This window comes from Hemiscyllium ocellatum, chromosome 1 (assembly GCF_020745735.1).
Source record: "Hemiscyllium ocellatum isolate sHemOce1 chromosome 1, sHemOce1.pat.X.cur, whole genome shotgun sequence".
Taxonomy (NCBI): Eukaryota; Metazoa; Chordata; class Chondrichthyes; order Orectolobiformes; family Hemiscylliidae; genus Hemiscyllium; species Hemiscyllium ocellatum.
The window spans coordinates 103980154-104001878 of record NC_083401.1 but is presented as its reverse complement, the minus strand read 5'-3'; the positions used below and the strand labels follow the sequence as shown (position 1 = coordinate 104001878).

At 42.6% G+C, this 21725-nt stretch overlaps 1 protein-coding gene across 10 annotated transcripts in view; it reads left to right on the top strand.

Moving 5' to 3' along the window:
* Window positions 1-21725, top strand: part of LOC132815543 (LIM and calponin homology domains-containing protein 1-like) — a 345401-nt gene that overhangs the window by 43733 nt on the left and 279943 nt on the right. Inside the window, exon 1 of one of the 10 annotated variants that reach the window (XM_060824557.1) lies at window positions 18740-18781. The exons of the other annotated variants lie outside the window; for them this stretch is intronic. Coding sequence (XP_060680540.1) covers window positions 18773-18781 — 9 coding nt within the window. The 5' untranslated portion in view covers window positions 18740-18772. Of the gene's footprint in view, window positions 1-18739; window positions 18782-21725 lie in introns of those variants that run through there. 10 annotated transcript variants of the gene reach the window in all.

Genomic DNA, 21725 nt, shown 5'->3' with positions numbered 1-21725 from the left:
AGTTGGACCCTCTGTCTCCATCCTTGCCATGTGGCTTTACAATTTTTATTTCTCTTTAGGCATTTATTCAATTTTCCTTTGAAACCTACAATCAGTCTCCACAATTTTCTCAGACAATGCATTCCAGATCTCAACCAATAACTGCATTAAGAACATCTTTTTCTCACATTGGTAAATGCAGGATAGCAATCACTTTAATTTGGTATCCTTTGGTTCTTGATCCTTTCCCCAATGGAAATGTTTTCTTTCCAGTTACTCTGTATAGACCCCTCGTGATTTTAAACATGTCTGTTAAATCTCTTCTGTAAGGAGGATAAGTCCAGCTCTTCCAGCTTGTCCACGTAACTGAAGTTCTTCATCCCTGAAACCAGTCTGGTAAATGTTTTCTGTACCCTCTCTATAACTTTTGCACTCAACACCATTTTAGGTCAGTGAACCCTTATTAGTAACAAATACAAGTGTCCAGTCCTCTGCCATTGTCTCCACGTCTAATGTTGTGGACCAAAACAAACCCCCTCAAAATGTATGCAGAAAATGGCCGAGATCCTAACTTTTTCTTATTTTAAAGGTAAGTGTAAGGCGTTGCATTCCAGATGCATTTCAATTGGTCAAACTACTCGACTTTAAGCAAAACACTTTTTTTTAATACTACAGTTAACATACAGACAGAATAAAAATCAAATAATTGGTTTAACTGTAACTCTATCAAAATGCTTAACAAAATAATATGTTCTTTGAGAAGGTGACCAAACAGGTAGATGAGAGTAAACCGGTTGATGTGGTGTATATGGATTTCAGCAAGGTGTTCGATAAGGTTCCCCACAGTAGGCTATTGTACAAAATGCGGAGGAATGCGATTGTGGGAGATATAGCAGTTTGGATTAGTAATTGACTTGCTGAAAGAAGACAGAGGGTGGTGGTTGATGGGAAATGTTCATCCTGGAGTCCAGTTACAAGTGGTGTACCGCAAGGGTCAGTTTTGGGTCGCTGCTGTTCGTCATTTTTATAAGCTGCCTGGATGACGGTGTAGAAGGGCGGGTTAGTAAATTTGCAGAAGGCACTAAAGTCGATGGAGTTGTGGATAGTGACGAAGGATGTTGTAGGTTACAGAGATATAGATAAGCTGCAGAGCTGGGCTGAGAGGTGGCAAATGGAGTTTAATACGGACAAGTGTGAGGTGATTCACTTTGGTCAGAGTAACCGGAATGCAAAGTACTGGGCTAAGGGTAAGATTCTTGGTAGTGTAGATGAGCAGAGAGATCTTGGTGTCCAGGTACACAGATCCTTGAAAGATGCCACTCAGGTTGACAGGGTTGTTAAGAAGGCATACAGTGTTTCAGCTTTTATTAATAGAGGGATCAAGTTCCGGAACCATGAGGTTATGCTACAGCTGTACAAACTCTGGTGTGGCCGCACTTGGAGTGTTGTGTACAGTTCTGGTCACCACATTATAAGAAGGATGTGGAAGCTTCGGAAAGGGTGCAGAGGAGATTTACTAGGATGTTGCCTGGTATGGAGGGAAGGTCTTACGAGGAAAGGCTGAGGGACTTGAGGCTATTTTCGTTGGAGAGGAAAAGATTGAGAGGTGACTTAATAGAGACATATAAGATAATCAGAGGGTTAGATAGGGTGGACAGGGAGAGCCTTTTTCCAAGAATGGTGACGGCGAGCACGAGGGGGCATAGCTTTAAATTGGGGGGTGATAGATATAGGACAGATTTCAGAGGTAGTTTCTTTACTCAGAGAGTAGTAAGGTTATGGAATGCTTTGCCTGCAACGGTAGTAGATTCATCAACTTTAAGTACATTTAAGTTGTCATTGGACAAGCATATGGACGTACATGGAATAGCGTAGGTTAGATGGGCTTCAGATTGGTATGGCAGGTCGGCGCAACATTGAGGACTGAAGGGCGCTGTAATGTTCTATGTTCTAATATATATTAACTATCACTAATTAACTGTTCCAATATAGTAACATGCCAAAAACATACTCTTGGCAAAGGCAAATTGAGTAAAATAGATTGCCTCACATGTAATTCCATCTGTGGGAAGAGAGGGCAGCACGGTGGCCCAGCGATTAGCACTGCTGCCTCACAGCACCAGGAACCCAGGTTTGATTCCTGCCTTAGGCAACTGTCTGTGTGGAGTTTACACATTTTCCCTGTGTCTTTGTGAGTTTCCTCTGGGCGCTCTGGTTTCCTCCCACAAACCAAAAATGTGCAGGTTAGGTGAATTGGCCAAACTAAATTGCCCATAGTGTTAGGTGCATTAGTCAGGGGTAAATATAGGGTAGGAGAATGGGTCTGAGTGGGTTATTCTTTGGGGGGGTCAGTGTGGACTTGCTGGGCTGAAGGGCCTGTTTCCATACTGTAGGGGATCTAATCTAAAACCTCCATTTTTAGCTGTAACAGAGAGAGGAATAAGAGCTTCCACATCCAGCTTCAAGATCCCAGCAATTGCTGTAAGCTAAATCTAAAACTCCTGGTTCTGTGGAAGCTTGACCAAACCCATGTAGGCTGCTTCTATTGTTCCAACTTTAAAAACAACCCAAGGCCTCAAAACTCATTTACTTTATTGGTTTTGATCAGACTGCTCGATGCCTCTGTTTCAACCTTTCTTCACAAAAAAAGCGGGACAAAATACACATCTTGAAGCCAAACGATGACAAGAAGATAAAGGACAGAGCATTAGTAAATTCTACTCTTATGCACTCTGCATTGTTAAATGTGTTCCACTAAACCAAGTAACTTTGCCATTTTAAGTACAGCCAACATTTCCAATATGTTTGCTTTGTCAATGATTAGCTTAATCAGTATCTCAACAACCTTCTTCAGTACTGTATTTTGGACTTTGGCTGCATCTTGGTAAAGACAGATATAAAATCATCATTTAGCATTATTGTTATGGCCTCTGTTTCCATGATAGATTCTTTGGTCCCCAATCAGACCCACCCCACCTCCTAATATAACTGTACCTTTAGCAGCCTTTTGGATAACCTTTTATGTTGCCTTTGAGTCACCACGTCTTCTCTTGTTTGGTTTCTCCCATTCCCTCTGAACCTTTTATATTCAACCTGGTTCTCAATTGTGTGTGATATCTGCCATTCGCACTTTCTGCTTCATGTTGTACTCCATCTGTTTTGTTATGAGAGTGCTCTGGATCTGTTTGAGTCACAGAAGGTTAACTCGGAGGTACAGCAGGCAATTAAGGCAAATGATATTTTGGCCTTTATTGAAGGACAATTTGAGTCTCGGAATAAAGGTGTCTTACTACAGTGATATAGAGTCTTGCTGAGACCAAGCCTGTTGCTGCATCAGATAGCCTGCTAATTTCACTGACTCTGCACACTATCTGCTACTGGTTGTTCACTCAGCAGATGGCCAGCAGTGTGCTTAACATGTGTTTCAGTTCAGTGGAACTGTCCTTATAGGAAGTTGCTGCTATCATTGTTTCTCTCCCCAAAGGCAATTTCTTGGTTATTACTTGTCAATTATGGCAAAACATTGTAATTTTTTGCACCTTTTCCCCTATGGTTAAGCTTTGAGTCTGCCGCAGCGGGAACAGGGATTGAACCCCTTATTATTGGCATTAATGATATCCACACCTTAATCATCTTAGCAATTGAGCTAGTTGACCCACCCTTGCTGCTGACTGTGCACATAATGCTTGCAAGGAGAAGCATTCAATTGGAGTAACAGGCAAATGGGAGGGTTCCCAGGTTTATTGATGTGAGTGCACCTTAGCATTTCAAGGTCAAACGAAGGACAGAAACTGAATTTTCGCTCCTGACTGGTGAGTGTGGAATTGGGAAAATTTCTTGCTTCATAATCCCAAAGGACCTGTCCAGTTCTGGTCACCAGTTATATAAAGGATAGTATTAATTAAGCGGGAAAGGGTTCAGAAGAGATTTACCAAATTGTTGCTGGATATGGAAGATTTGAGTTATAATGAAAGGTTGGATAGGCTGGGACTTTTTTCACTGGAGTACAGGAGGTTGAGAAGCAAAATTATTGATGTTTTTAAAATTCTGGGGGATATAGATAGTGTTAATGGTAATTGTCTTTTCTTTAGGATGGAGGATTTCAAGACTAGTGGGTACATTTTTAAGGTGAGAGGAGAGAGATTTTAAAAAAAAAGACATGAAGGGTAAATATTTTACACAGAGGGAGGTTTGAATGTGAAATGAACTTCCTGAAGAAGCAGTGGATGTGGGTACAATTATAATATTACAAAGACATTTGGATAAGTACATGAATAGAAAAGGTTTGGGGGGATATGGGCCAGGAGCAGCCAGGTGGGACTAGTTTAGTTTGGGATTATGTTTAGTATGGACTGGTTGGATCGAAGGGTCTTGTTCTATGCTATATGACTCTATGGCTCAATGAGAGCACCCCAATAGCTTTCTTAAATAATTGAAGTATCTGAATTCCAACATTTTGTAACTATGTATCAGAACATCTCAGAATGGTCCTGTTGTATCCTGTTTAAGTAATATTTCACTTTTTTGTTCTTCCCGTCAACATGAACAACTTTATATTTTCTTCACACTGTACTCCATCTGCTAAATCTTTTCACTACACATGAAACTACCTGCAATCTCTTTTTCTTTATCATCGTGGAGACTTGAACCCATGACCACAGAGCATCAACCTGAAGTTATTAGATTCTAGCCTCGTGACATAGCCGTTATGCTACCATCTCCCTAAAACACAATGCTGAAAATTGGGATGGTTTTCAGCCCATTTTCGCAGCATCCAATATCAGTGTGACTTCACTGGAAAAATTGAGCAGACCTCTGTTTAACTTATGTTTAAAGAGCTCATTAATGTAATTTTAATTCAACGTAGTTAAAATCTTATCTTAAGCACTTTATAAAAATCCCAGTTGAGTAGATGAAAATAATTAATAATACATGGTGAAGGCCTACAGGGAGAAGCTCATGAGATAAATTCCATTCCATCAGACATGATCCTGGGCTCTGTAGTGTGGCTGATATTTGGGTTCAGGAAGTCTCAAAAGGAAAAAAAGTCAATCGGATGCTCTCTACTACCTTGGTAACAAGACGCACATTGACTTTAAGGGTGCTAACAGAGGGCACCTTGTGTGTTGTTACCACTCATGTTTGTTTTTCCAGCTTTGCAGCTAGATCCTGGAGGTCCAACACTTGCAATTGACTACCACAGCAACTTGCTGCCATTTCATTCTCTAGGACCTCCTGGACCACTCTGGAAACAGTGTACCTCCCCACCTTTGCAACTCTTTTTGTACTAGTATCTCTAGCACTTCAGAAAACTTGGGAGCCTGTTCTCCTGCTCCATTTGTTGTGACTTCATTTTTACCTGACTGCTAGTGAAAAATGGGTGGAAAAATTCTCCTCAGGGCGGGGGAGGTTGTAAAATTCCAGTCATTGTTAAAATGTGATTGCCATTGTTCGTCATAAACTGCACTTTGCTGTATTATGCTTACATGATACCAATACCAGGAGATGAACACAGTTTATTTTGGTCTTTACGTGACTGGTGGTGCTCATGGACCTATTCAATATTCTTTATCTGTCAAAGTCAAAGCTTTTAATATTAAAGAGATCCAGGTATTAGTCACATGAACTTTAAAAAAGTTAAGACCATAGAATATAGGAGCAAATTAGTGCAGATGCTGGAATCCAGACTGGAAACAAAAAATTCTGGAGATCACAGCAGGCCAGACAGCATCCATGGAGAGAAAACAAGGTAACGTTTCAAGTCTAGTTGACTCTTCATCAGAGTTGTGATGAAGAGTCATCTTGACTCGAAATGTTAGCTTGCTTTCTCTCCAGGGATGCTGTCTGGCCCACTGCAATCTCCAGAATTTTTTGTTTGAAGACCATAGAATACGTGGTGCTGAGCTGAACATTTCAAATTATCTCTTTTCAATTTCACCATGTTTTCAAAATGTGCGTCATAGATTCACAACCCACCCATGATGCTCTTACACGAATTGTAGTCACAACTATCTAACCGTTAATCTGGAAAACTAATGATTGATATACAATGAATTTTAAGTTAATATTTTAATACATCTCCATCTGTTATGACAGACTTAAATCTTACTAACCTCGATATGGAACTGTTCAGAATTATCACTTGAAAATTCAATAAAGGGCATTTGTACCAAGTGGTCCCATTTATTATCTTATATGGGTCAATGCTTGTTGTAACAGCTAAAAGAAGAATTAACTATATGTTAAGTGCTTGCATGATAATGTTGCATAATTTATATTTCAGGCTAGAGGCAGATGATAACATAAATTAATTATGTTTATGCTTGCTTATTTATAAAAGAACACAGTAGTTCCTGTTAATCTGAGTAAAACTCTGTATCTTTCAACAAGCATTAAGATTTTAAATTAGTTACATGGATAATAAACTTTTTCTTGTGTGTTAAGCTGAATGGGACTTTTGTCTGTCTGGCCACATGCAGCTGTCCATAAAGGCTAAGACTGTGAATTTCTGTAATGAATCTGCATGATGAGGCATGACAGCATCACAATTTTAAGAGTGTTCACTGATTAAAAATGATTGTGAACATATTTTATTTTAATTGCTGCCAATACATATATAAACATTGTAGACTTGACCTGTAGACAACCTGTCAAATCTGTCTGCATGTGATTAGTCTGTAACTTCTGATTTCAACAATAAAGTTTTTATTGACTAAGTTTCAGGAAAAAAATGTTCAACAGATTATAAATTGTTCATTTTACCTTTCGCTATTTGTATTATTTACACTATATTCCCAAATCATATTTCAGCAGAATGCAATGTGGATCAAATCACTCTATATATAGGTATCAGTTAAGTGGCTGGCTGAAGGGCTGCAAAACAGAAGTTCAACAGTTTGCTTCGAACATAAATAACGAGACTATTTTGTGGGACCAAGTTACTCCTTGAACCTTACTGTTGACTGTTTGCCATTCTTTGCTCTCTGTTGGCTATATCTATATAGTGTAACTTCAAATCTTTCTTGGGGGATTGGCATTATCCAAAGTATCACATCCAGGTATGATCGTGCTTCTGAGTTAAAGATTACTAGCATTAAAACAGACTACATTCTTCACCTTGGACCTCACAGCCTGTAGGGCCACATCAATGTAATACTGTCACTCAAATACCTTAAGATCATTCCATGTAAGAACAGAAGTAGGCCACTCAGCCCATTGAGTCTTCTCTGCCATTCAATTAGACTATAGTTGATCTGATAATCTCCAAATCCACCTTTTTCCATAAACCCTTGATTCTGATTTAAAACTCTTCTGTATCAACCTGGTATAGACTTAATGATCCAGACTCAACTGTCGTCTGTGGTCAATAATTCCACAGTTTACTACCCTCTGAGAAAATAAATTCCTCTTAATCTCTGTCTTAAGTGGATTGCCCCTTTTTGTGAGATTATGCCCTTTGGTCCTAGATTGTTCCACAAGGAGTACCAGCTTCTCTGCGTCAAGTCCCATAAGAATTTTAAATAAGTTCACTTATCATTCTTCTAATCACAAATAAGTACACCTTTATTCAAAAAGGTAAGGAGACAAAAGACAGGTAACTGTAGATCAGTTAACTTAATATCTGTTACTGGGACAATATTGGATCTATTGTAAAGCATATACAGTAATAGAGCTTTTATAAATATGGAACATAATCATACACATGCTGCATGGATTCATTGAGGGATTCATTCTGACAAGTTTATTAGACTTCTTTGAGGAGATAATGAGCAGGATAGATCAAGGGAAGCAATGGAATGCACTAAACTTAACTTTGGTGTGAATTATCAACCATATCAGTGTGATAGAGGACTGATAAATATTATTGTGGTAATGTATTGCGATGTGTAGAAAATGATTAACAGATAGGAAACAAAGAGTAGGAATAAATGGGTCGTTTTTTCTGATTGGCAGGCAGTGATGAATGGAGTACTGCAGCAATCAGTGCTAGGGCTGTAACTATTCACAATATCTAATAATGATTTAGATGAGGTACTTAAAGGTAATATTTCAAAATTTGCAGATGACACAAAGCTGTGTGGAAAGGTAAACTGTGAGGTGAATGCAGAAATGTTGCAGTGTGATTTGGACAGGCTGTGAGAGTGGGCAAATCCACGGCAGATGCAATATTACATGGATAAGTGTGAAGTTCTCAACTTTGGTAGCAAAAACAGGAAGGCAGATTATTATTTAAATAGCTGAAAACTTGAGAAAGGGGAATGTTGAACGAGACTGGTGTGTCCTTGTACACTGGTTGCTGAGAGTGAGCCTGATGCTGCAACAGGCAATAAAGAACACAAGCCGTATGTTGGCCTTCATAGTGAAAAGATTCAAGTACTGGAATAAGGCTGTGTTATGGCAATAATACAGGGCATTGGTGAGGCCACAGCTGGAATATTGTGAACAGTTCTGGTCCCCTTATCTGTGGGAGGATGTTCTTGCTATGAGGGGAGTGCAGTGATGGTTGACCAAATTAATTCCATGCAATCTTCTTCCTGACCTCTCCGCCCCCACCCCACTCCGGTCTATCACCCTCACCTTGACCTCCTTCCACCTATCGCATCTCCAACGCCCCTCCCCCTAGTCCCTCCTCCCTACCTTTTATCTTAGCCTGCTGGACACACTTTCCTCATTCCTGAAGAAGGGCTTATGGCTGAAACGTCGAATTTCCTGTTCCTTGGAAGCTGCCTGACCTGCTGCGCTTTTTCAAGAACACATTTTCAGCTCTGATCTCCAGCATCTGCAGTCCTCACTTTCTCCTATATATGGCAGGGCAATAGCTATTGCTGGGGGAAAGGCAATTATGATGCAATTAGGCAAGATTTAGAATGCATAGGATGGGGAAGGAAAATGCAGGGGATGGGCACAATTGAAATGTGGAACTTATTCAAGGTATAGCTACCATGTGTCCTTGATAAGTATGAACCTGTTAGGCAGGGAGGAAGTAGTCAAGTAAGGGAGCTATGGTTTACTAAAGAAATTGAATCTCTTGTCAAAGGAAGAAGAAAGCTTATGTTAGGATGAGATGTGAAGGCTCAGTTAAGATGCTTGAGAGTTACAGGTTAGCCAGGAAAGACCTAAACAGAGAGCTAAGAAGAGCCAGGAGGGGACATGAGAAGCCTGAGGCAGTTAGGATCAAGGAAAAGCCTAAAACGCTTTATAAGTATATCAGGAATAAAAGAATGACTACAGAAAGATTAGGGCCAATCAAGGATAGTAGTGGGAAGTTGTGCATGGAGTCTGAGGAGAGAGGAGAGGCTCTAAATGAATGTTTTTCATAAGTATTCACACTGGAAAAAGACAATGTTGTTGAGGAGAGTACTGAGATACAGGCCACTACACAAGACGGGATTGAGGTTCAAAAGGAGGAGGTGTCAGCAATTCTGGAAAGTGTGGAAATAGATAAGTCCCCAGGGCCGGATGGGATTTATCCTAGGATTCTCTGGGAAGCTGGGAAGGAGATTGCAGAGCCTTTGGCTTTGATCTTGATGTTGTGATTGTCCACAGGAATAGTGCCAGATAGCAAATGTTGTCCCCTTGTTCAAGAAGAGGAGTGGAGACAACCCTGGTAATTATAGACCAATGAGCCTTACTTCAGTTGTGGTTGAAGTGTTGGAAAAGGTTGTAAGAGATAGGATTGAAAATCATGTAGAGAAGAATAAGTTGATTAGGGATAGTCAACACGGTTTTGTTAAGGGTAGGTCATGCCTCACAAACTCTTATTGAGTTCTTTGAGGTGATGACCAAACAGGTGGATGAGGGTAAAGCGGTTGATGTGGCGTGTATGGCTTTCAGTAAACCATTTAAGGTTCCCCATGGTAGGCTATTGCACGAAATGCGGAGGCATGGGATTGCGGGTGATTTAGTGGTTTCAATCAAAAATTGGCTAGCTGAAAGAAGACAGAGGGTGATGGTTGATGGGAAATATTCATCCTGGATTTCAGTTACTAGTGGTGTAGTGTAAGGATCTGTTTTGGGGCCACGGCTGTTTTGTCATTTTTATAAATGATCTGGTGAGGGCATAGAAAGATGGGTTAGTAGATTTGCAGATGACACTAAAGTCGGTGGAATTGTGGATAGTGCCTAAAGGATGTTGCAGGTTACAGAGGGACATAGATAAGCTGCAGAGCTGGGCTGAGAGGTGGCAAATGGAGTTTAATGTGAAAAAGTGTGAGGTGATTCACTTTGAAAGGAGTAACAGGAATCAAGAATATTGGGCGAATGGAAAGATTCTTGGTAGTGTAGATGAGCAGAGAGATCTTGGAGTCCACGTACACAGATCGCTCACACCCAGATTAATAGGGTTGTTAAGAAGGCATACAGTGTGTTAGCTTTTTTGGTATAGGGATTGAGTTTTGGAGCCACGAGGTCATGCTGCAGCTGTACAAACTTCTGGTGCGGTCACACTTGGAGTATTAACTACAGTTCTGGTCACCGCATTATCGGAAGGATGTGAAAGATTTGGAAAGGGTTCAAAGGAGATTTATTAGGATGATGCCTGGTATGGAGGGAAGGTCTTATGAGGAAAGTCTGAGGGACTTGAGGCTGTTTTTGTTAGAGAGAAGAACGTTGAGAGGTGACTTAAATGAGACATATAAGATAATCAGAGGGTTAGATAGGTGAGACCCTTTTTCCTCAGATGGCATGGCTAGCACAAGAGGGCACAGCTTTAAATTGAGGGGTGATAGACATAGAGTTGAGGGTGTGGCACTGGAAAAGCACAGCAGGTCAAGCACCATCCAAGGAGCTGGTGAATTGACGTTTTGGGCAAAGGCCCTTCATCAGAAATGAGGCTGGGAGCCTCGTGGGTGGTGAGATAAATGGGAGGGGGCTGGGGCTGGGGGCTGGGGGGTGGGGGAGGTGCGGTTGTAACTGAGAGTGCAATAGATAGATGAAGGTAGGGGTAATGGTAATAGGTTGGAGAGGAGGGTGCAGTGGATAGGTGGGAAGGAAGATGACCAGCTAAGACAGGTCATGAGGGCAGTGCCGAGTGGGAAAGTTGAATCTGGGATAAGGTGAGGGGAGGGGAACTGAGGAAACTAGTGAAATCCACATTGATGCCCTGGGGTTGGAGGGTTCCGAGGTGGAAGATGAGGCGTTCTGCTTCCAGGCATCGGGTGGTTAGGGAGTGGTGGAGCGACCCAGGACGTGCGTGTCCTCGGCAGAGTGGGAGGGAAAGTTGAAGTGTTCGGCCCCGGGGCAGTGGGTTGGTTGTTGTAGGTGTCCCAGAGATGTTCTCTGAAGCGCTCTGCAAGTAGGCTTCCTGTCTCTCCATGTAGAGGAGACCACTCTAGGAGCACTGACACAGTAAATGACGTGTGTGGAAATGCAGGTAAATCTCTGATGGATGTGGAAGGCTCATTTGGGGCCTTGGATAGAGGTGAGGGGGGGGAGGTGTGGTCACAGGTTTTGCAGTTCCTGTGGTGGCAGGGGAAGGTGCGGGGACAGGAGGGTGGGTTGTTGGGAGTTGTGGACCTGACAAGAGAGTCACAGAAGTAATGGTATTTACGAAACGCAGATAGGGGTGGGAGGGAATTATATCTCTGCTGACCTTGCCCTCCACCTCCTCCCAGACTTTCGTTTCCCTGACCCCCAACGCCTCATCTTCACCATGGACATCCAGGCCCTATACACCTCCATCCGCCATGACTGGGCCTCCAAGCCCTTAGTTTCTTCCTCTCCTGACGTCCCCACCAGTATCCCTCTACTGACACTCTCATTTGGTTGGCTGAACTGGTCCTCACCCTCAAGAATTTCTCCTTTGAATCCTCCCACTTCCTCCAGACAAAAGGGGTAGCCATGGGCACCCACCTGGGTCCCAGCTATGCCTGTCTCTTTGTCGGTTACCTGAAACAGTCCATCTTCCGCAGTTACATCGGCACCATTTCCCACCTTTTCCTCCGTTACATTGATGACTGTATCAGCGCCATCTCATGCTCCCACGCAGAGGTTAACCAGTTCATCAACTTCATCAACACATTCCACCCTGGCCTTAAGTTCACCTGGATCATCTCTGACACCTCCAACTCCTTCCTGGACCTCTCCATCTCCATTAATGGAGAGCGACTCAACACGGACATCTTCTACAAACCCACCCACTCCCACAGCTACCTGGATTACACCTCATCCCACCCTGCCTCCTGTAAAAACGCTATCCTTTATTTCCAATTCCTGCATCTCTGCTGCATCTGCTCCCAGGAGACTCACTTCCCACAGAACACACCAGTTGGCCTCCTTCTTTAAAGACCTCAATTTCTCCTCCCACTTGTTTGATGATGCCCTTCAGTGCATCTCATCCACTTACTGCACCTCCACCTTTGAACCCACTCCTCCAACTGCAACAGGGACAGAATCCCCTGGTCTTCACCTTCCACCGCACTAACCTCCATATACATTGCAACATCCTCCACCATTTCTGCCACCTACAAACAGACCCTATCACCAAAGATATATTTCCCTCCCCACCCCATCCACTTTCCATAAAGACCATTCCCCTTACGACTACCTCATCAGGTCCACACCAACCCACCAACTCACCCTCCCTTCCCAGCACCTTCCCCGGCCCGGCACCTTCCCCTGCCTGGCACCTTCCCCTGCCCCCGCAGGAATTGGAAGCCCTGTGCCCACATGTCCCCCTTCACCTCCGTCCGAGGCCCCAAAGGAGCCTTTCACATCCATCAGAGATTTACCTGCACTTCCACACATGGCATTTACTGTGTCTGTTGTCAGTCTCCTCTACACTGGAGAGACAGGACGCCTACTTGCAGAATGTTTTGGAGAACATCTCCGGGACATCTGCACAACCTACTCCATTGCCCCGTGGCTGAACAGTTCAACTCCCCCTCCCACTCCACCAAGGACATGCAGGTCTTGGACTTCCTCCGTCGCCAAACCCTTACCACCCGATGCATGGAGGAAGAATGCCTCATCTTCCACCTTAGGACCCTCTAACCCCGCGGAATCAATGTGGATTTCACCAGTTTCCTCATTTCCCCTCCCCCCACCATATCCCAGATGCAACCTTCCCACTGGGCACCCCCTCATGACCTTTTCCTACCTGTCCATCTTCCTTCCCACCCATCCGCTCCACCCTCCTCTCTGACCTATCACCATTACTTCCACCTTCATCCACTTATTGCATTCTCAGCTACCTTCCCTCCAGCCCCAGACTCCTCCCATTTATCCCTCCACCTCCTTGGCTCACATGCTTCATTGCTGATGAAGGGCTTTTGCCCAAAGCATTGATTTTCCTGCTCCTCAGATGTTACCTGACCTGCTGTGCTTCTCCAGAGCCACACTCTTGACTCTGATCTCTGGCATCTGCAGTCTTTACTTTCTCCTGGGTGATATATATAGGACAGATGTCAGAGGTAGTTTCTTTAGTCAGAGTAGTAGGGGCGTGGAATGGCCTGCCTGCAACAGTAGTGGACTCACCAACTTTAATGGCATTTAAATGGTCATTGGATAAACATATGGACGAAAATGGAATAGTGTCGGATCAATAGGCTTCAGATTGGTTCCAAATGTCAGCACAACATCGAGGACCGAAGGTAGTGCGCTATAATGTTCTATTTTTCCATGTTGAATTACTTGTTAAAGTTTCTGCACTAAGACCTGAATATCAGGGTAATGACCTTTAAGATGCGGTCCCAGGCTTAGTTATAAAATTTTCTAGGACCCTAATACAGAATGTTATGAGCCCTCTTATAGAAGTGCTTGTCAACTTCAGCAATAATTAATCTTGCTGCTGAATATTAATTCAATCAATATGCTATATTCAATGCAGTCCCCTTTTTATTCCATCCTGTGATGGAAAATGCTTTCATCTCTTCATTGTTCTTTTATCCAGCTGTCTCATCTACATGACAGCCAGACAGCTGAAGTGAAATAACATGTATCACATCAACATAATGCCATCATTATAGTCCAGTTTGTTCTATCCCATGATGGATAAAGCTTTCACTTCTTTGTTGTCCTTTTATTTTGATTTTTACATATAACAGGTCTGTTAGAAAATAATAAAAGAAAGCTTAGTGTTCTGACAGGGATCAAATCTTAACACAGAACAAAAGAACTGCGGATGCTGGAAATCAGAAATAAAAATAGAAATTGTTGGAAAAGCTCAGCAAGTCTGGCAGCATCTGTGGAGAGAATGCGAGTTAATGTTTCGGGTCCAGTGATCCTACCTCAAAACTGGGTTCTGAGCTCTGAGGAAGGGTCACTCAACCTGAGACGTGAACTCTCATTCTTTCCACAGATGCTGCCAGACCCACTGAGCTTTTCCAGAAATTCCTGTTTTTATTTCTGATTTCGAACATCCGCAGTTCTTTCATTCTTTATTAAAATTTTATCCCTGTCAGAACTCTAAGCTTTCTTTTGTTATGTTCTAACAGACCTGTTATATGTAAGAAAGAAAAATAAAAGAACGATTAAGAAGTGAAAGCTTTTTCCATTGTGGGATAGAACAAAATGGACTACAATGAAGGCATTATGTTGATGTGATACATGTTATTTCACTTCAGCAGACAGGCTGTCAATATTAACTATTGATTTTCAAATTCCATAAGCTGCTTTTAATACCTAGGACTTTCATGGACTGAAATAATTTAAAAAGAGAAAAAACATTGACGTAAAATAGCCACAGCAATAACCTAACTATGGGGTGTCCAGGTTGGTAAAACGATGAAAACTAAACAAAGTCAGTCTGAAACAAAATTAACAGCTTATCACTGGGCTCTGAAATGCATGAAGAAACACTCCTTTTTATTTTGAGTCTCACCTTTATATAAATTTTCTGGATGTAGGTTTGCTCGCTGAGCTGGAAGGTTCATTTTCAGATGTTTCATCACCATACTAGGTGGAGAAAGTGAGGTCTGCAGATGCTGGAGATCATAGCTGAAAATGTGTTGGTGGAAAAGTGCAGCAGGTCAGGCAGCATCCAAGGAACAGGAAATTTGACGTGGGGCTTATACCCGAAACGTCGAATTTCCTGTTCCTTGGATGCTGCCTGACCTGCTGCGCTTTTCCAGCAACATATTTTCAGCTCACCATACTAGGTAACATCTTCAGCGAGCCTCAGGATGAAGGACTGCTCGTGTTTCCTACTTTCTATTTGAATGTTTGGGGTTTCTTGGGTTGGTGATGTCATTTCCTGTGGAGACATTATTGCTTATGGTGATGTCATTTCCTGTTCTTTTTCTCAGGGAGTGGTAAATGGGGTCAAAGTTAATGTGTTTGTTGACAGAGTTCCAGTTGGATAGAGTACCAGTTCCAACCGGAACATTAACAACAAACACATTGACTTGGACCCCATTTACCACGCCTGAGAAAAAAAACAAGAAATGACATCACCAAACCAAGGAACCCCCAAACATATAAATAGAAAGGAGACACAAGCAGTGCTTCATCTGGAGGCTCACTGAAGATGTTCCCTAGTATGGTGACGAAACATCTGAAAATGAACATTCCAGCTCAGCGAGCAAACCTACATTCAGAACTTCAACATGAGCTGCAAATCTTCTCAAAACTTGCTAATATAAATTTTCACTTATTGGCGACGATGGAACCTTGGCAACAATTAGTAAACTTAAAGGAACATCACTTACAAATAGAATACACAAAATAAGCTTGTATTTGAAGGAACTGTTTTTGGGAGCAAGCGAGATGGAGTTTTAACTGTAACTGGAGTCACCTGGAGAAAGTGCTTTTCTCGGCTGCTCACAAGAGAAGTGATCGACAAGAGAATTGATTAAAAGATTTAAAAAAAGAAACATCAGAGAACCAAGAACTCAATGGGAGACCTAAAGTGTTTACAATTGCTGACACCAGTTCAAATGGCGGCATAGTAAGACACTCCAGCTGGAGCTCCTCTGCTCACCAGCTCCTTTTCCTCGTTCTTTCTTTTTTCCCTCTTACTGCAGTTTTTCATTCCCCCTATTCAACTTTTACCTTCTTAAAGTATTCTACCTGGAGGTAATGGAGAACAGAGTCCGAGACCAGCCCGGCACAGGAGATGAGTCGCAGCCTAGAGCGGGAGCAGACCCAGCCTGGCCTGGGTCCAGGAATCAAGTCACGAGCCGGAGTGGGAAGCAGAGCGAGCGTGGGCTGGATCCTGGAAGCGAGTAACGACTCAGAGGCCGGAATGAAGACCAGACCAAGCATTGGCTGGGTCCCAGAAGCGAGTCACAACTCGGAGGTTGGAGTGGGGAGCAGAGTGATTATGGGCTGGCTGAGGGAGATGCATCCTGGGAGATGAGTACTGGACAGAGGCCAGCATGTGGAGGCAGCGAGGCCCTGCGTTCTGAAGCCCAGTGGACACGGTCTCAGTGAAAAAGGATTGTAACTTAAAGACACTTTTTATTCTCATTCTGAACTCTGTACTCCCATGCTAGTCTTGTTTTTTTACTGTTGCAATTCTGTAGCGACACTTAAAGTATCTGTACCTAGGCACCTGTACCTAAGATGGCACTGAGAGGTGACATTGCAAACGTTCACTGCACACATTCAGAAGCACATGGTAATAAAGACTATTTTATTCTACTCTTCAGCTTAAACCTTTGTGCCTGCACAATACCCTAAGGACTTTAAACTCTATGTTTCCATCACCTTCCTTTCGTATTAGACACTATCCCACTTTAGTTTTGTGCCTGGTTGATGTTGTGTCTTTATTATTTTTCCCAGGGTTAGCAGTCAATAAAACTATTCTTCCTTTTACTCAAGGACGCCTTCAAATTGGCTCCTTAATGATATAACAGACATGGGGTAACTGCTTTTTTTATAGCAAGTGCTGGAGCCTTGTGTACTAAAAGTCACATTTTTTTGTTTCAGTCAACCAAAGAAGTTGAAAAGATCCACCCTGATCCTCCATTTGTAACATTAGCAGTTGGCTAGATATCATTTTGTATCACTAAAGCAATCCACAAACATTGTCTTGTGTTTGGTTTTTGCAAGGCTACGAGACAGAGTGTCAGTAAATTCACATATAAAACTTATCATCCAACTCTTTGTTTATTGTATGGTTGAAATTAAACTTGTGCTCCACAAGTTTCTTGGCTGTCTCCTATTTGGTAGTGGCTTGTGAAGTATCCACAGGCGCAATCCATTGGAACCCCCAGTTTCATCCTCCTTCAGTTTGTCTAATCTCCCTTCCTGTCTATCTTAACTATTGTAAAATTCCCTTTAACTTCTGCTACATTTATCATTTTGTCTTTATTAGACACTTCACTGAAAATTGAGGATGAGGTCAGAATCTTTGCAGTCCCTGAATGGTGTTGGCATTGATGAGGAAGTAGGGAAAATTGTGTGAGATTGGCTGTGCTGAACTCCCTGTCGTCATTAGCAAAAAGTCCCATTTTGTAGTCAAGTGTTGAAAAGCAGGATGAGAGTCTCACCAGTGAGCACTGAGTGGCCTCTGTACTTATTACTGGTTAATTTTGTCTCATTGCCTTGCAGTTCCTCATTCTCCCACCCGCCAGATAGAAACTAAATAGCAACAAGTCCTGACATGAAGGTTAGAGAGGTCACTTGGTTTGCCACTTGCATGGGCAGTGACTGCAAGTACCATCCCCTTCATGCCTGTGGATATTGGCATTGGACATGCACCAGCTTCACTGCAGCCTTGTAACACATCTCCAAACCATTAGCAGATAGGTTCTGCACTTTCATGACATGCTTTGGAGTTCATTGGCTCCTTTTATTGGAATCCTGCTGTCATCAATCAAAGGACTGGGCATGTTGACATCAACGTCTCACCTGCATCATGTGCCTACCATGTACACAGCAAACACACTGCATGCATATCAACCAAGTGGTCATATGCCAGCGTTGAAGGGGAGTATTCCTCAATTAAGTCAAAGGGGGCCCTGGCACAGCAAGCCAAGGGCAGTGTCTGATATCTATCCAGAAGCTCAGGCAGAGTCAGTCGACTGCTTGGGGTGATCAAGGTCAGGAAGTCCGTACCTCTAAAGACTAGGGAGTGAGGCACTGTGAGTCCTGTGGGTCCAGTGTAAACAGCCCAGGAGTTGTGGGACATCAGTTGGGAAGCTGCGCAAAGATCAGCCAGGGATCTAGTCAGTCACCAATTAGGGCTGTCGGTCTGAACTGGTCAAGGAGCTGGGCTGCAGTCAGTCCTGGGAAATTGTCCAATAAAAGTCAAAGGAGAGTTATCAGGGAGCACTGGTCCAGGAGGGGAAGTTGGACAACTAAATTGTGAGAGAGTGGAGTCAGAATGTTGGGATGCAAATAGGGATAACAATTGGGAAGGACAGGGCAGCAACTCAATACATAAGGTAGGGAGACAAAACAACATGGGAGGGAAAGGAGTAACGTTAGCAGGTGGTGATGGAGGAGGGGAGCCATTGACAATTGGAAACACCCTGGCTTCGATGGGAGGAAAGGGCATTACTATACATAGTATGATGACTCCCTATTCCTGAGGCTTGGTGGTAAAGTGGGGAGGTGAGCAGCTAGAGAGATGTTCGATAGATAGAACAGTTAGATTGACAGTTCTGAAGAAAAATCATACTTTACTTGAAATGTTAACTCTGTTTCTTTCTCCACAATTGTTGCCAGACATGCTGAGTTTTTCCCCCATTTTGTTTTTTTCTTGTTGGATCGATGGGTTTAGGTGGGTGTGCAAGGAAGTTCCATTCTGAAGGAGAGAGTTTGATTTTAAAAGACCGTAAAAGGGGCAAGAAACCTCTGGACTGACTTGATCTGGATATTTCATTTGTGGCACCAGAAATCTAAAGATGCCATGACAGCAGTGAGTATTTCCGCTTAAAGCAAACAAGAGAACATAATAAGCAGGGCGACATAGTGATGTGGTGCAGAGGTTATGAGGTGTGTTTGGGGCAATAGTTGGAGAAAGCCCACTAGGCCACACAGAGCAAAACTGTCCATAAAACTCACCAAATTGATTTTGAGTAAAGTTCAGCCAGAAGTATCCATTATGTAACCCACAATTTTTTTTAAATCATCTCTTGCGTGTTATTCTTGTCTTATGTCTTGTGGTGTATCCTTACTTTAATTAGCCTTCTGTTCCTGGTGTTTCTTTACTATTTCTGCTGTCTTTTGATATTTTCATTTCATATTTCCTCTTTGCCTTCCTATATATTATTTTTCTCTTCCCTAAGCACAAAATATTCCCTTTAATTAGTGTGTCTGTGTATGTACTTCACAAAAGCTTTTTCTTTAGCTTATGCTTTTTCCTCTTTAATTATTCATGGATTTGTATTTTAGGTTAGTTTGTTCTTAGTATTTTAGTGGAATATGCTTGCACTGAATACTCTTGATCTCTCGATGAAAATTGTCAATTGTTGTTTCTACTTCTTTGTGTGCATATAATATTCACCTCTTTCCTAATTCCTCATTGCAACTTTTCTCCAGCCTAGTTTATAAGTTTGATATTTGTACAATTTCTATCCCTCAGAATCATTAATCTCATTTAAACCTTACCTTGCTGTGATCTCTATGATGTTTATTTAAGTTTACTTTTGCTGAAAATGTGTAGCTGGAAAAGCGCAGCAGGTCAGGCAGCATCCAAGGAGCAGGAGAATCGACGTTCAAAGTTTGTGCGAAGATTTGTAGCTCGGGTGCTCGTTGTTGTGATTCTGTTCACCGAGCTGGAAGTTTTTGTTGAAAACGTTTCGTCCCCTGGCTAGCGACATCATCAGTGCTTTGGAGCCTCCTGCGAAGCGCTTCTTTGATGTTTCTTCCGGTATTTATAGTGGTCTGTCCTTGCCGCTTCCGGTTGTCAGTTTCAGCTGTCCGCTGTAGTGGTTGGTATATTGGGTCCAGGTCGATGTGTTTGTTGATGGAGTTTGTGGATGAATGCCATGCCTCTAGGAATTCCCTGGCTGTTCTCTGTCTGGCTTGCCCTATGATAGTAGTGTTGTCCCAGTCGAATTCATGTTGCTTGTCGTCTGCGTGTGTGGCTACTAGGGATAACTGGTCGTGTCGTTTCATGGCTAGTTGATGTTCATGTATGCGGTTTGTTAGCTGTCTTCCTGTTCGTCCTATGTAGTGTTTTGTGCAGTCCTTGCATGGTATTTTGTATACTACATTAGTTTTGCTCATGTTGGGTATCGGGTCCTTCGTTCTAGTGAGTTGTCTGAGCGTGGCTGTTGGTTTGTGTGCCGTTATGAGTCCTAGTGGTCGCAGTAGTCTGGCTGTCAGTTCTGAAATGCTCCTGATGTATGGTAGTGTGGCTAGTCCTTTGGTTGTGGCATGTCCTCGTTCCGTGGTCTTTCTCTTAGGCATCTTTTGATGAAGTTGCGCGGGTATCCGTTTTTGGCGAATACCTTGTATAGGTGTTCCTCTTCTTCTTTTTGCAGTTCTGGTGTGCTGCAGTGTGTTGTGGTCCTTTTGAATAGTGTCCTGATGCAGCTTCGTTTGTGTGTGTTGGGGTGGTTACTTGCATAGTTAAGGACTTGGTCTGTGTGTGTTGCTTTCCTGTATACCCTTGTGGTGAATTCTCCGTTCGGTGTTCTCTGTACTATCACGTCTAGGAATGGGAGTTGGCTGTCCTTTTCTTCTTCTCTCGTGAATCAAATTCCTGTGAGTGTGCAGTCTTTCCTTCCTTGTTGGGCTTCTTATTGCAATCAATATGATGGTTATAGAGTCATAGAATCATAAAGAATGAAAATAGATCCTTGAGTCCGACTCATCCGTGCAGACCAGACATCCATATCTGACCTAGTCCCATTTGGTCATAGAGTCATAGAGATGAGAAATGTGTTGCTGGAAAAGCGCTTGTACCCTTCAGGAAGAAGGGCTTGTGTCCGAAACATCGATTCTCCTACTCCTTTGATGCTGCCTGACTTGCTGCCCTTTTCCAGCAACACATTTTTCAGCTCTGATCTCCAGAATCTGCAGTCCTTAATTTCTCAAAGTACAACATGGAAACAGACCCTTCGGTCCAACCTGTCCATGTTGACCAGATATCCTAACCCAATCTAGTCCCACCTGCCAGTACCTGGCCCATATCCCTCCAAATCCTTCCTACTCATATACCCATCCTTTTAAATATTGTAATTCTACACATCCCCACCAATTCCTCTGTCAGCTCATTCCATACGTGCACCACACTCTACATGAAAAAGTTACCCCTCATGTCCTTTCTAAATATTTCCCCTCTCACCTTAAAACCGTGCCCTCAGTTTTGGACTCCCCCACCCTAGGAAAAAGATCTTGGCTATTCATCCTATCTGTGTCCCTCATAATTTTATAAAGCTCTATAAGGTCATCCCTCAGTTTCCAAAAACCCCAGGGAAAATAGCCCCATGCCTATTCAGCCTCTCCCTATTGTTCAAATCCTCAGTCCTGGCAACATCCTTGTAAATCTTTGCTGCACCCTCTCAAGTTTAACCATACCTTTCCTGTGGAGGAGTGACCAGAATTGTACTCACTTTTCAATATTGGGAGCATGTTGGGCGAGGATTGAAAATGAATAATCAGGGAATGCATCAATAACCCACCATGTACAATACATGCCTAATACAAATTTCAAAACCATCTTATACAGTGCATTTGGGAATCTGACTTTAACTTTGATAGCTCAAAAGTAAATTATTGTGGATGTTGGAAATCTGAAATAAAAACACAAAATGCCTGAATTACTGAACTGGCCAGATAGCTTGTATCAATAGAAATTTAATAGGTCCTGAAGAGCTGCTGAAATATAAAGATAGCTCCATCTGGGGCAAAAT